The sequence below is a fragment of the Neovison vison genome, chromosome 6 (genome assembly GCF_020171115.1).
Source record: "Neovison vison isolate M4711 chromosome 6, ASM_NN_V1, whole genome shotgun sequence".
NCBI lineage: Eukaryota > Metazoa > Chordata > Mammalia > Carnivora > Mustelidae > Neogale > Neogale vison.
In genome coordinates, this window is record NC_058096.1 from 155,971,380 (window position 1) to 155,987,202 (window position 15,823).

A 15,823-nucleotide genomic window follows, 5' to 3' on the forward strand; every position below is an offset into this window, starting at 1 on the left:
CTGCCATTAGGTTCTCTGATTTGATAAGGCCCTCAAGAACTCAAAATTACTTAACCCTGGGAGATCTGGTGAAGGAATCTCAGGACCTTGTCTGCATCCTAATTCCAGTTCACCAACTGTAAAAAAAAAAAAATAATAAATAGTTTTCCTTTCTTTTCAAGATTTAATTTTTTAAAAAAATATATATGAGAGTGAGTCTGCCCACCCAGGTTGGGGGAGGGGCAGGACTCTTCAAACAGACTCCCGGCTGCGCAGGAGCCCATGGTGTTTTCATCCCACATCCCTGAGATCATGACCTGAGCCCAAACCAAGGGTCAGAGGCTTAAGCAAGTGAGCCACCTCTAAGATTTTATTTTTAAATAATCTCTATAATGTAGTTTTGGAATACTGGTGAGGTCCAGAGTCAAGGGCCAGGAAAGAATTCTTGAGACGTCTTTGATGCAAAAAGGTGATTTTATTAAAGCATGAGGATGGACTCAAGGGCAGAAAGTACATAAATTACTAGGGCTGCTGCTGCCCCAGGATTGTGAACAGCAACTGATGACGTCCGTTGAGGTTGGGGGAGATCGAGCTCCGGGAGTTCCAAAAGGATTTTCATATGCTAAAGAAGAATCACTGGAAGCCAGAGACCTTGCTATTGTCAAACTAAGGTTGCTTTTCATCTAGCAAGGCATTGACATTAAGAGGTGGGAGCTTCCTGGAGGAACTTTATACTCTGCCAGCCTCAAGTATCTGTCAATGGGCTGCAGCTTATAAGGACACTTTTTTTTTTTTTTTTTTTTTGGACAGACAGAGGTCACAAGTAGGCTGAGAGGCAGGCAGAGAGAGAGAAGGAGGAAGCAGGCTCCCTGCTGAGCAGAGAGCCCGATACGGGGCTCGATCCCAAGACCCTGGGATCATGACCTGAGCCGAAGGCAGAGGCTTTAACCCACTGAGCCACCCAGGCACCACATAAGGACACTTTTTTTAAAAAAATTTATTTATTTATTTTACAGAGATCACAAGTAGACAGTGGGGGGTGGGGAAGCAGGTTCCCAGAGAGCCCCGTTCCGGGCTTGATCTCAGGACCTTGGGATCATGATCTGAGTTTGACTGAGGCTTAACCCACTGAGCCACCCAGGTGCCCCAAGGACACTTAATCTTATCTACAGTTCCTTCTGCCTTTGTATCCCCTTCATCTACACTGAATGTGGGGCTCCAACTCACAACCCTAAGATCTAGCAGGTTTGCTCCACAGATGGAGCCAGCCAGGCTCCCCTAAAAAAATCCAATATGGGCTGGGTATTGGATGATATGCAACAGATTTGTTAATGTTTTCCAGGTGGCATAATAATGTAGTTACATAAGAAAAATGTTCGTTATTTTTTAGAGATGAACTATGGAAGGGTGAAATGGTGTGATGTCTGTGTCTGGAATCTGCTTTTTTTTTTTTTTTTTTTTTTACGATTTTATTTATTTATTTGACAGAGATCACAAGTAGGCAGAGAGAGAAAAGCAGGCTCCCTGCTAAGCAGAAAGCCAGATGCAGGGCTCGATCTCAGAGCCCTGAGATCATAACCTGAGCTGAAGGCTGAGGCTTTTTTTTTTTTTTAAGATTTTATTTATTTATTTGACACAGAGAGAGATCAGAAGTAGGCAGAGAGGCAGGCAGAGAGAGGAGGAAGCAGGCTCCCTGCTGAGCAGAGAGCCTGATTCAGGGCTTGATCCCAGCACCCTGGGATCGTGACCTGAGCCAAAGGCAGAGGCTTTAACCCACTGAGCCACCCAGGCACCCCTGGAATCTGCTTTTTTAAAGACTTTGTAAAGGGGAGAGTAGGAAGACAAAGGGGAGCAAGATCCTGATAATCCTCTTGGTGATGGGAATAAAGGGACAAGGTACCATTTGCTCTACTCTTTGTGACTGAAATATTTTGTAATATATTTCTGGAAACTGAATGTAACAAGAGCTTGAAAGCTTTGCTTCTGTCCTTTTCTGGCCCATGCCTCACCAGCCTTATCTGTAGTGGCCAAATGAGCGTTTCCTTCCACAAAGCTCTGCTCTAAATAATTTGCCTTAAGTCTGAGGCAGCCAAGAACAAATCAGTTTTTAAAAGGCACCGGGCACTGTTTCCAGCCAGCTGAAACTCTCAAACTTTAATGGCTGTGACAGACTACAGAAGAAGAAAAACAAATTCTTGGGGCCTGGGATATGGAGATATCCAGGGCCACTGGCCTTTGGAATCAGGGTTAAAAAGGGCAAATTCCAGTTTTACCCCACATGTAGGAGGAAATGAGGCTGCTTCTCCAAATCTTTTTTTTTTTTTTTTTTTTTTTTGCCCCAAAAGAACATTCTAATTGATGAGGGAAGAGAAGGCAAGCTGAGGAAGCAGCAGAAGCTGACACCCCACAACTTCCCTCTCCCCCAGATGGGATTTACGTGACATTTCTCAGGCACTCCTGGCTACCCTAAAGCTGAGTAAAGAAACACAAATAGTTAACTCATACCCTGCAAGACATGAGTCTCCCTCAGTTTACAAATGTCTTAGCATTTTATAAGAAGATAGCATTTCTATCAATAACCTATCTTCCAGAAGGAAATTATTATTAAATTAATAATATTAATTTAATAATATTAAATAATAAAAGTAAATGTCCTTATAACCTGCAGCCCATTGACAGGTACTTCAAATACGAAAAGTGTAACGTTCCTCTAGAGAGCTCCCAACTATCTCAGTGTTAATGCCAGTTTAGAAGGAAAAACAACCTTGACAATGGCAAGGCCTCTGGTATGCTGTTGAGTCTACTTTAATATACGAAAATCCTTTTGAGACCTCCCTTTTCCTTACCCCCCCAACCCTATAGTATATAATCTACCACCACTTATATCCCAGGGCAGCACCTCTTTCTGCCCATAGGTCCTGTCCCCGTGCTTTAATAACCCCATTTTGCACCAAAGACATCTCAAGAATTCTTTCTTGGTCATCAGCTCAGGACCCTACCTGTATTCTAAAACCACATCGTCATGAACATAATAGGTGACCCTTGTGACTGAAATTCACTAGTCAAGTATAAGGTGAGCAAACTGGAGTGAATTCTATACCTCTGGGTCTCCTCTCTGCCCCAACCTGCCAAGGACCCAGCTACTACATCCATGGTGACTGGCCTTCCTTCCATTCCCGTCCCAGCACACATTTCCAGTCTTACCTGATCTCCTACTTTCCTTGGCACAGGGCCTCACGCACACAGATCATCAAGGCCCAGGGGGATTCTGTGCTTAGGATCCCATCTGTCCTCTCCTATACTGCTCTATTTTGAATAGGACACTTTAACCTAAACCCTAAAGTATAAACTTAAGCTTACAACTAAACTTAGTGTGTGTGCGCTCCCAAAGAGTATACTGGGAGTCCTAAGCCCCCAACTTTAGTGCCTAAGAATGTGACCTTATTTGGAAATAGGGTCTTTGTAGATGTAATCAGGTTGAAGAGATTCTAGAGGAGGGTGGGCTGTAATCCAATTACTGATGTCCTTGAAATTTGGACACAGAGATAGACACACAGGTGGCTTTGTGGAGACAGAACCAGCTTGGAATGATGAGTGCCAAGAATTGCCAGCAACCACCAGAATCCTGGGGAGACAAGAGCTATCGTCCCCTATAGCCTTCAGAGAGGGTAAGTTCCTGCTAACACTTTGATTTCAGACTCCTAGGCTCCAGAACACAGAATACATTTCTGCTAGAAGCTACCCAATTCGTGGGAATTTGTTGTGGCAGCCCTAGGAAACTAAGCCAGGGTGCCAGAAACATCTGCTCCTTTTACCCTCACCATTAGTATGCCCACTTTCCAGGAACAATTGCAACTATGTCTAAATAAGTAGAGAACCAGGCTTTCCATCCAGAACCACCTAGATCATAGCCCATATTCTTAACCCGGAGACCAAAATTCCCCTTCCTGCTGTTTGGATAATGTAATGGCTCTTTTCTAAGTTTGAAACTTGACAGAAACACCTGGAAACCCCCCGAGTGTGGGTATAATAAAAAAAAACAATAACAAGTGTTGAGGAAGATGTGGGGAAACCTGAACCCTTCTGCACTTGTGGGTGTGGGAATGCAGAGTGGTACGGAGTCTGGTCGTTTCTCAAATGGTTCGACAGTTACCACGTGATCTGGTAGTTCCACTCCTGGGCATCTATTTACGCAAGAGAAATGAAAACACAGGTCCACACAAACACCAGCACATGAACATTCAAAGTGGCATTATTCATAAGAGCCCCCGAGTGGACACCATTCAAATAATCATCAACTGATAAATGGATAAATAAAATCTCGTATGGGCACACAGTATTATTTGACCATAAACAAACAAACAAAAAAATTGGTGTTGAACATGCCATGTGGAGAAACCTCAGAAACATTATGCTAAGTGAAAGAAGCCAGATATAAGAGGCTACAAATGGTATGACTACATGAAGTGTACAGTAAAGGCAGATTATAGACAGAAAGCAAATTGATGGTCGCCAAGAGTTGGGACTCAGAATGAGGATTAATTGTAAATCTGAGATCTTCTTGGGGGACTAATATGCCCTAAAACTGGTTCATAGTGATGGTTGCCTCACCCAGTAAGTTACTAAAAATCATTGAATGGCTTATTTGAAATGAGTGAATTGTACAATGTGTGAAATAAAGCTGCCTGAAAAAATGTTTAGGGGCGCCTGGGTGGCTCAGTCATTAAGCGTCTGCCTTCAGCTCAGGTCACGATCCCAAGGTCCTGGGATGAGCCTCACATCAGGCTCCCTGCTCAGCAGGAAGCCTGCTTCTCCCTCTCCCACTCCCCCTGCTTGTGCTCTCTCTCTTGCTGTGTCTCTGCCTGTCAAAGAAATAGATAAAATCTTTTAAAAAAATAATAAATACATAACAAAATAAAATAAATGTTTAGAGTTTAGGACTTATATGGGTCAAGAGCCAGCCACCTTAGACAACTGGATCATTTTAGAACACAGGAAGGACACTATTTAAGTTTTCCAAACAGTTTCCAGTGATAAAGTGCTTCACTTTATTTATGCGAATGTTAGCTGCAGAAAAATGCCAGAACAATTTAGAATTGAAACAGTGCAGAGGCCAAGACCAAAATTCGTTATTTGGACACTTCAGGCTAAGAAGCCACTCTCCCCACTTCTTCAGAGCCTGAGAAGGTGATTAGTGACCAATTAAGTAATGACATCTTTTCTTCCTCATCCCACCAGCATTCCAGACACAGACAAAAGCCTGATGACAAGAACCCCTCTCTCCACAAACCAGGCTTCCCCTCTGCTGGAGCTCTTCACAGCCACAGCTCCTCTGGCCGTGCAATGCCTTGCCCAAGAACAGATGCAAACAGGCATCCTGGCATAGGTTGGGTGGCTGAAGCAGAGCCACCTGACAGAGCTCTTTCCAGAAAGGCCTTTTTGAGTAACCTGGCAGGAGGGGCAAGCCCTTCTCTGAACTCCCCAGTGTGCTGTAGGCATCCTTAACTCCTCTTCTGGGATATTCTGAAGGCTTGAGTCAGGCCCACCTATTTTCAACTGAAACTGGGTAACAGAAGGAGACACATCTGCCTGGCTTTCCAGATTAGACTTCATCTTACTCCAGGACAGTGAGACAAAGCAGCGCCCAGTAAGAGCCAGGGAGGGCAACATAGCCCGCCTTTACCCGGTCCCTCTCGGTCAGGACTTCAGGCCCATCTTGGCCATCATCTCCTCATACACGGTCCACGCCATCGCTGCCATCAGAGCTCTGCGGAGGGCCCTCGGGACGCCGCCTTGGAAGAAGCCACTAAGCCCATAATCCTACGAGGAAAACGAACGTCAGAATTCCGGAAGCAGAGTAGCAACATGAGGAACACACCTAGTGTGAGACTGAGGGTCTCTGTTACCCCATTGGTGAGCCTCAGTTTTAGGATTTTCACTGATACTGCCAAAACTATGAATAAAGGATCCAAGGAGATGATGAACTAATAAAAAAAAAATTTTTTTTTGCATAATTTTTTGCTAAACTTTCTCTTTTTAGGCTTGCTTTATGCAGGAGAATTTATTTATCAGCTGCAAATCTTTCTACAGGGCAGCTGTATACAGCTGGATAGCTTATGCAGCTCCCATACACACCAAGCCCCAACTAGCAAGTGAGACCCAGGCCACGGTCTGCATGCCAAGCCCTAGGGGCCTGGCTTCAGGCTGGAGGAAAACATGTCTTTTTGACAATTTGTCTGTCTGGAGGGAGCATTTTTGCATAATTCACTGTATGCTCTTGAAATTCCTACATAAGCATTAAGGACGAAACACCTCCTCCTCATAATCTGGACCGATTCATTCCTATCATGATCATTCCTGCCATTTCATACATACTGAAGAATATTATTCTCAAAGTTTAGGCTTTTAGGTATAGAGAATAAGAGAATAGGCAACCCAAGCAGGGTGAGGAATATGATCCGATTCACAAATATTTGTCTACATCTAGGGCGAGACAGATACAGGATGCCTATGCTCGCGTTGTTTCCTCTGCTACACAGAAAAACCGAGACGTACAGAAAAATATAAAAACTTAGCTTGAACAAGAATATCTGGTGTGTGATAACAGTACATGCTGCCAAAGGACCAGCTCTGTGGCTTTTAAATAGTGCTTCAGTAAGTGTACCTTATGTCTACTGTACTTTTTATCTTCAACAATACCTTTTGTCCATTTGTGTTAGAGCAAATTTCTAGAGACCAAATGATGTATTTGTCATTTCTTTCTTTCTTTTTTTAAGATTATATTTATTTATTTGATGGAGAGAGACACAGTGAGAGAGGGAACACAAACAGGGAGAGTGGAAGAGGGAGAAGCAGACTTCCCGCTGAGCAAGGAGCCCCATGGGGAGCTCAATCCCAGGACCTTGGAATCATGACCTGAACTCAAGGCAGACACCCAACGACTGAGCCACCCAGGTGTCCCTGTCATCTTTTTCTGACTTGAGTTCCCTCCTAGGTCCTTGATCATCAGGGAATGAGGCCCTCCCAGATTCCCTGACCTGGCAGGCAGGGGTGGAGTCCAGCAATCTGCCAACTTTAACTATTATCATAGGTTGTCCTAAGGTAGTCAGTTTCTCCCACCCACCACCAACACCTACCCCAAAACAAAAAAAAAAACCCAACCCACAGCCAACCTAGGTTTTTAGCAGTGATTCTCAACTTTTGCAACACTCCAGAATCGCTGGGGAACTTAGCTACTGATGTGGGCTTCACCCACCTCCAGAGATTCAGATGGAAGCAGCCCAGGTTGTGACCTGGGGTGGGGACTTTTTAAAGCACCCCAGCTGATTTTAATATGTAAAGGACACCAGCTTCCATTCTAGAGAGAGAGAGAGAGAGAGAGAGAGCAAGGCTTAACCACAGCAAGAAGCAATATTTACTCCATAGCCTTACTTTAAAAATGAGTGTCACCGCCTGGCCAATCCACCGAAATTTCACTGGGGAGAGCTGCATGTGGGTTTTGATAACATCCGCAGGCTGAGTCACCAGGGAGGCCAGAATGCCAGCAAAGATCCCACAGCTGAAGTTTACAGCAGGAATAAGGACTCCATCCAACTGGTCTGAAACATGGACAAAAGCAACATTCAGTTACAAATGACTCTCACGTAAATATCAATACCAAGTTGCCCATGAATTCTTTCCCAAACTCAGAAGGGTCTAGATTCAAAATGGGGTTAAGAAGTAAACATTTAAAGGTATAACTAAATGTAGATGGCAGTCATGGAATTCAAATTTGCCTTTTTTTACAACCATCACCATCATAATTGATTTGGGCAAGAATCATAGACTGAGGCTCAAACATTGGGGTGAAAGGAACAGAATGTTTTATGGAGATTTATGCAGATTCAAAGTATCTCCACCCCCCCACCCCCTCCAGTGCCCACAGATGCTTCCAAATTACAAAAATGTAAGTTTTCAGTGGAGACACCATCTTGTCCGAGAGATAAAAGAGACCGGTTATATGAGAATATCTTTGTTCTTAGGAAACACACATGGAGGTATTTAAGGGCAAAGGGGCATCACTCCTGCAACTTAATCTTTACTTTTGCTTAATCTCAACCTTTGCAATCATAAATGGATTGCAAAAAACAATTATACATAAAGAGAAGTAAAAAATGTACACCAAGCTCCCTTACTGCCCTAACCTTCTGAGCCACAAAAGGCTGTGACCTGCAGTGTCAGGCCTCCTGGGGCCTACAGGAGAGAAGCAAACTCCTGAAGCACTCCAACTCCACTGATTACCATTGTCATGATGGTGGCATGCCGGTTTTCCCACTTTACACGACCTGGGTTGCATTTCCTTGTTCAAGTTCTCTGGAGACACCGTATGTAATGCAGGTTCATTCCACAGGACATGCTTCTATCAGAACCTGGCCGTGCTTGGGTGGATGCTCACAGCATACCAAGTGTGCCCCTTGTGACCAAGAAGAGCTTCCTAGCAGCGTGGGTCTGCTGGAATGCCTGAGGTCGGGCACCTTGCTCTTCACCCAAACAGAGGGCTCAAAACCACTTTACCTGGGAACAGGGCAAGGGGAGGCGCTAACCCCACTAACCTCACCAAACTTTTCTGATAAGAATCAGATCACGTGCTTCTTGAGAAATACAGACTCCCAGGTCTTACCCCAAAGTTCCTGATGTAGGAGGCCCTCATGAAGGGCCCAGCAATCTAAAGATCAGGCAAGTCTGCCAGGTATCACTGCAGGATTCCTGTAAAACATGCTTTATTCCCCCCCAAACCCACTCAAGATGACAGTACTACCAGTACTCTGCCATAATAGACCATAAATTCAAATGGGCAAGGGGCCAAGTCTTTCACGACCACCACTGGGTCCTAGCACCTGGCCCCATGCTTGACGTGAGGCAGAAATGGCTCCGTTCCTAAAACTCTGCTAAGAACAATAAACAGTATCCTATCACAGAGAAAGCTGCAAGGATATGAGGTCTCGGAGATATTTCTCTCCTCCCCCACCACACCTTCCTTCGTCCATACCATGGGTCATGATGTTTTTGGTCTGGTTGTAGAACATCAGGTAGATTCCAGAAAAGGGTGCGTCACGAAGGAGTGTTGCCGTCAAGCCGCTGAAGAGTCCCCGGTGCCCCTCAGTGCGATAGATGCTCCTCAGGGCTGCATAGATGCTCTCATAGCCATACTTCCCACTCTGCAAGGAAGCACAGGACCAGTGGCTGGCGGCAGCAGCCCTGGGTTTGAGCAACGAACCCACCTGACTTCGGGGTACATGACAACGCCAGGCACCACAGGCCCTGGTCCCACATGGCTTTTATTCTCTGGCCACAGCGGCCTCGATTTTAGATTTCAAATCTGGAGCTGACATCGGTGACCACTTGACTAAAGTCCAATGCCTCTGTTTATCCACCCCGAAGGCTGAAAGCAGTCGGACTCACCTCGTAACGTGTCTTTACCACAGTGATGGGTGACATGCAGAGTCCTGCAACGGAGCGAGAGCCTACTCCCAGGATGACCGACTCCAGAGCCGTGGGGGGATGGCCTCGCAGGAAGTACTGCTTCAAGGAGTAGAGAGTGCCAAAATAGATGCCAATGCCAGGGACACACCTCACAATGGACTGTGCAACAGGGCAGAGGGAGGAAAGCAAGCCCAGATGGACACTGTGAGATACTGTTTTAGCTGGGTTTTCCCAAAAGACAGAGATTTGCATGCAAGTAGTTGATTGAAGGTATACAGGGAAGAGCAACAAGAGAATGGAGAAGTGAGGAGAGAAGGCAGCCAATGAAGGGCAGGCTGCCTGATGCATTACTGCCCTGGTAAATGTAATCTCTTTGGGGGGAGCTCTGGGAATTGGTGTAGGCACCTCAGAGTTCACCCTCCAGTTGAGGAGAGTGAGTGAGGTTTTTAAACATCAACTATCATCTTCCACTGGGCTGGGGTGGGCATTTGAGTGCAAATTTACCTGCAGGTAAAGAAACGCAGGTGTGGCCTGCTTGTACCGAAGGGCAAGGACAAGGGTATGCTGGCAGCTGAGGGCACTCACTGCATCTACTCTAGACCTGCTACTGCTCCAACAAGCTGTATCTAGGGCATAAAGATATTTCCCTGAGCCCTCTCATAGAAGTAAGTGGCATCATGTGATAGGGAGAAGACCACACAAGTCCTCCCACTGCTTCTGGCACTGACCTATCCTTCCAAGAGGGGATATGGAAGGTGCATGACAAAGAGATAGCTATGACAGCAGAGGGTGCAAGGGAAGACCCAGAAGGCAGCTTACAGGGGACATCCCTTTCCAAAGGCCCAGAATACTCTCTGTGCGAACCACCTTCAAGAGCAGAGCCAGCATCCCAACACGACCAGATCTAAAGGCAGACAAAATGGAGGCAAGGAAGAAAAAAAAAAATCACTTAGACCTCATCTTCATAAAAGAACTTCCCATCCAAAGATTTGTTGATATGACTTCTTCCCCAAGAGCACTCAAGAATCTCTACAACACATCTTGGAACAACTCTAAGTTCCCATATGTTCGTGATTCGGCACATACGTGTTTATCTGTTGATTCACGCTGCAAGCAACGGGATGACCTCCCATGTTACGCGCATTTGGTATACTTCCCACGGTGCTGAGCCCAATGTCAGGCATAGAAGAGACACTTAATGCATACATTATTTCCAGAAAACCACCTACACTAGTAGTACCAGGCAGCACAGTTACAACATTACAGGCCAGCACAATAAAATGCAAATGTCACCAAGGCATCCCAGATCCCAGCATGGTGCCCCCAGGGAAAGATTCCATTTCATTAACAGGAAATGTCAAATCAAAGCTGGGTATGGCCCATGTTTCTCCTGAAGTATCCAACACAATGGCAGTTGACTTAACAATTGAGATGTCCCTGTGTCTGAGAGGAGTTGCTGGAACCACTCCTCAGAGAAATGGTGAGGGGGGCACGCAGCAGGCCTTACCCATGGTCTGAGGGCTGGAGAGTCTGCAGGCGCGTTTTGAGGAGATCCAGGGGTTGGAAAAGGAGGGTGGAGCAGGTCCCACTGATGGAGCCACACAGGAAAGCCTTGATCACCGGATGTAACTTCAGGGCAAGAGAACACTGAGTCAGCAACTTTGCGGCTGCCAAGTTTTCTCAGCTTTCTCCACACTGGGACCATTTTTTTCCTCTATGTGGGTGGCTTAGAAAACCACCTGCTGGTGCCCTGTATTATCTTCCCACTTCAGAGAAGGTTAAAGTGAACCTGGGAATTAACAGCGCTGGAATGCCATGGAGAACATAATACCCAGATAGAGGGGATCTCTCTGGCCTCAGTATTAAGAATGAGCAATCTACCTCCGTCTACCTGTGAATTAGGCCACCAACCACGCCTCCCTCTCTGTCCTGAGGGTAAAAGTTTTTGGCCATCTCTTATCTTCACAGAAGCAAAATCAACTGAACCTAGTGTGTGAACTGTTGGCTGCCAAGCTCTCTTGGTTATAGGACCTGTAGATATTTATAGGAGGGAGACATAGGAAGCAAAACCGTAAGCTCAGTTTCAATGTAAAACATGGACCACTTCCTGTGAAACCTATGAACTTCCTTAATTTAAAAGCTTTCTCTTTCTCTTCCACGCACACATCTCACTAGGACCTAAGCAGACTGCAGATGTGGGTATATCAGCAGCCACCCCTTCCCCCTGGGTCTGCTGGCTCTCCCTTAAACCAGGACAGTCGCTTGACAGGAAGGACACCCTGGCTAATCTAGCGGCACCACCCAGAAGGGCAAAGCCTAAATGTACTTCCTTGAACCCACTAGGCTAGAGGCCTCACATAGCCTCAGAAACACTCGATCATGAATGGTTGTGGAAAGCCACATTTAAAAATCCAACCAGGAAATGAAAGCACTCTTCTCCAAACAAGAGACTTGGCAAACGCCATCCAAAAAGATCTTCTCTCCTCATTAAATGGCACTCGCACTATTATTCTTGAATGCACAGACAACTGTTGTCCTAAGACACTGAAAATGAAGTTGCCAGTTATACCCATACAGCCACCAACCCAGAGCTAAAATGTTTGTAACTTGTGGTTTTTTTGTTTCACAGGGAAGAGAGATCACTCCACATTTCTACCAAATGAGCAAGTTTCAAATTAGAACTGGAACCACTTGAAAGACTAAAAAAAATTCACATAATAAAAACTGGAGGTCCTAACTCTGTTCAAATGGCTTATAAAGTACCTAGGGGTGACAAAAGTGATAACACAACACATACAACCAAGCAAAATGTATCTACCTTGCCAGTCTGTCAGCATGCCATTCCCAGTCCCCCAAGGGGGTTGGGAGAGTGGGGATGTGCTAAGCCATACTCCTGGAGTCTGTGCTTCTTGGTCTCATCCTTCCACTGGCATCTTCTGGGAGCAAGCTTCAAAGACCCTGTCTTTCCAGTCTGAAGCCACATCACCTCCACTCCCTCTGGGCTAGTCACCCCCTCAGCCCACACCACTTGCCATCCAGCTAAAGCTGCCAGTTCTGCTCACCAAGGATATGCCCATCCCAGGAGTCCTTTCCTGCCCTAGGCCTTCTCTTACTTGGCTGGTCCGGTGCATTTCAAACAGCTGGCCACCTCTCGGGTTTGGGCTCCTTTTGAGTCTGCTCTTTTCTCTTAGCCTCAGATGTTTTTTTTCTTATCTCCCCCAGCCACAGCCCCTCAGGGCCACCTCACCCACACTGCAGGGCACCACACTGCACCACACCCACAGCCAGTTCAACCCAGCACCCCCTTCCCTGAGAGGCCCCCAGAAAGCTCCCAGTCACACTCCAAAATGGAAACCTGGTCAACAATTCACACTCCTGCTGCTACCCCACTCAACAAGATATTCGAGTAGCAAGTTTGGGAGACACATAAGACTCCTCACTGTACCTACTGCTTCATGACCCAGTCATACCAATGACCCTTCAGTGTTGCCAGAGTCGGCCCACACCCATCTGTTCCAGTAGCCTCCTTGGCAGCTTCCAGCCTCAACCCTACTAATCCACCTTCCTGAGCTCCCGGAACAGCACTGAGTAAGGCATCTATGTACACCACCTCAAGATCTCACCGCACTCTTAAAATGTGTCCAGCATCCCAGGGTTTGAGGCCATTGGCCAGACTTACAACAGGGTAATCTCCCCAGGCTCCCTTCAGCCCTTTGCTCCTGCTCTGGTAAGGTTGTGGGCATGACCTGTAGTTACAGCTTCTGTGCAGTCCTCTGTGCTGCTTCCCCAACACTCTCACAGATATTGCAGGGAATTCGTTTTAAGGCCGTGTCCTTCACATGCTCCAACACATTCACCCTTCCTCATTGCAGGAACTATTTTATGTCTTATTTTCACAGTGCAATGCTTGGACATATTATTAGTTTAATAAATATTTGTTGAATAAATGCCTAGAGCCTGTAACTTTTGTAATTTTGTAATTTTCTTGGTAGATGAGCACAGAGTAGATGCTAAATTATACCAGCTGGACAGACTAACCTCTACTACTTAAAAAAAAAAAAGAAAAGAAAAAAAACCCGACACACAGCAGGTAATATCGTTAAAAAAAAAAAAAAAACAGAATTTACACTTTTCATTTTGAAGTTTTAAGATGTTGTCACATACAACATCCTTTGTAGGCATGTTTGATTTTTTTCTAAATAGCCCGAAGTTAGATGAGTAACAATTTGTTTTGAGGGAGGAGGGCAAAAACAACCGAATAATACACAGTATACAAAGGCAGTAAATAGTACTGAAATAAGTTAGCAATTTCCACAAGGAATTTTTTTTTTTTTTTTTTTTAAGATTTGTTTAAGAGACACAACAAGAGGGAGCATAAGCAGGGGGAGCGATAGCGGGAGGAGCAGGCTTCCTTCCCTCTGAGCAGAGCCCCCGATGCAGGCCTGGATCCCAGGACGCTGGGATCATGACCTGAGCCGAAGGCAGACGCTTAACGACTGAGCCACCCAGGGAACCCTCCATAAGCAATTCTTAATTTCCTTGAGAAAACAAAATCCAATCAAGTCTCCAGGCCAAAGCTGGAGGACCCAGAAAGAGAAATAGGTAAGTACGCTTTCAAAGATGGAAAGTAGAGCCGAAGCCGCTGCCTTTTTGAAGGATTAAAAAAACCACCCCGATGCACCGCGCCGCCCATGCTGGCGGAGGGGACCTCGGAGACAACGTGAGCGGCTAAGCCTGGCAGCGCTCGGGGATCTACGTCTTGCGTGTGCCGCCTCCAGCCACATGCAGCTGCTCAGCCAGACCGTCCTCCGGGACCCGCCTGCCCAGCCCCGCCTCCGCCTCCACCAATGGAGACCCGGCGGCACGACCGGCGTAGCCAATCCGGACTCAGCGGCGTGGCCTCGGGCCCTACTGCCCCTCCCCCCACTCCTCGCGGGCTAGAAGGTGGAGACGTAGAAGCAGTCCCCTCTCCCCGCCCGGGGGGCCCAGTGCAATCCTGACTCACCTCCCTCGGGCACCCACCTCTTCTCCGGTCTGAGGCTACTACCGGGCCTTGCGGTGGTCCAGATACCTGCCCGAGCGTCCTTCCACCTCTGTTGCTCTAGGCAACTTAAAGCAACGTCCGGAGGCGCTCGCACGCGGCTCGTGGTCGCACCGGCACACTCCCCGACACTCCCAAGGCCCGGGCAATTCCGCCACCCTACCCGGACGCCAACGCAGCAGACAGACCGTCGCCTGTCCGTCCAAGGGGGCTGCAACTCCTCTCCTCCCTCGCCCTTCTCTTTTCAATCCCCTTGACCAATCCATCCCTCTCCCGCCACGTCCCCAACCTGTTCCGCGCACACCCAGGAAGCGGAAAAGGCTCCCAGAGAGCCGCCGAGCCTCGGCTACCTCCCGAATTTCCCTCCACGAGCCGGCGGTTTCGGAACCCTTGTGTCCCTTCCCCGCAGTTTACCATAAGCGTCTCCACCTTGTCTCCAACATCCTGAGGCTGCAGCAGCGCCGGCCGTGACTTCTGAAACATTGGGGAGGAGGCCGGGCTCTGGGTGCGTTAGTGGGAGCTCGGGCCCAGCGCTGGCGATCTCGCGGGAGAAGGCGACGCGGCAGCAGTGGCCCAGCGACGCGCTCGCAGGCGAGGGCTCTGCAGTCCGCGCCGTCGGACGCCGGGTCTGCGCGCCCACCGCCCCTGCGTGGCTCCGCGTGGCCCACCGGGACCTGCTCACAGCTCTTCACTCGCCCTGCACACCCCGCCGCTCTGCTCTCCCGCCCATCCTACCCGGCTGCACGCTTTTGGACCCCAGATCGTGTAGGGTGTATCCGGAGGTGGAGAAAGCCGGAGGAACTGCGCGCAACCTTGGGATTTCGCTTCCGGGGTTGGGCGCGCCTCTCGAGCTGGTGAGAGTGTTCTCTTTAGTGCCACCTGGTGAACATGTCCAGAATTGCAGGGCCCGCTGTCGCCCCGCTCCTGGAGCTTGGAGGCCTGCCTCAGGCTGCAAGGTCTGGTGCAAGGTGTGTCTGCGATCTAGACATGCTCTGCGGGGTACGTAGCCCGTAGCCATCCTTGCCTCTTGAACTTCAAATGTGGCTCATATGCCTGACGTCCAAAAATTTAAATTGTATTTAATTTTAGTTAATTCGTATGAAAAATGGAAGCAGTATGGAATATTTTTCTGTTCAACAACTTTATTAACAGACCCACATTTCCCTTTGAGCGCTTAAAATTTAGCGAAGGAATTGGCATGTGCTCTTAAGTTATCCATACACCGCATTTCTTTTCTGTTCCTTCTCTCTCTCTCTCTCTCTCTCTCTTTTTTTTTTTTTTTTTTTTTTTTTTGAGAAAGAGAGCGTGTACAAGTGCGGGGAGGGGTGATAGCAGTGGTGC

The 15,823-nt window shown here is 47.3% G+C and overlaps 1 protein-coding gene across 2 annotated transcripts; it reads right to left on the bottom strand.

Annotated features, from left to right (window-relative positions):
* Positions 1 to 5,003: 5,003 nt before the first annotated feature.
* Positions 5,004 to 15,273, bottom strand: SLC25A38 (solute carrier family 25 member 38). Of its 2 annotated transcripts, none has more exons than XM_044252636.1 (7): positions 14,912 to 15,273; positions 10,949 to 11,070; positions 10,261 to 10,345; positions 9,421 to 9,600; positions 9,008 to 9,176; positions 7,411 to 7,577; positions 5,004 to 5,799 (listed from the first exon to the last, which is right to left on the bottom strand). In XM_044252636.1, exons 1-7 carry the CDS (start codon positions 14,963 to 14,965, stop codon positions 5,677 to 5,679), a joined length of 900 nt encoding a protein of 299 aa, XP_044108571.1. In that variant the 5' UTR covers positions 14,966 to 15,273; the 3' UTR covers positions 5,004 to 5,676. The 2 variants fall into 2 exon arrangements, with proteins under 2 accessions (XP_044108571.1, XP_044108570.1); XM_044252635.1 differs by having other exon boundaries at positions 14,897 to 15,273.
* Positions 15,274 to 15,823: the final 550 nt, after the last annotated feature.

Coding starts and splice junctions, on each gene's coding strand:
- SLC25A38 (XM_044252635.1), bottom strand. CDS start 14,965: ATGTTTCAGAAGTCACGGCCGGCGCTGCTGCAGCCTCAGGATGTTGGA. Junction 7,578..9,007: donor CAAAAACATCATGACCCATG/GTATGGACGAAG, acceptor TCCATGTTTCAG/ACCAGTTGGATGGAGTCCTT. Junction 5,800..7,410: donor CGGTGACACTCATTTTTAAA/GTAAGGCTATGG, acceptor TTTTCCTCGTAG/GATTATGGGCTTAGTGGCTT.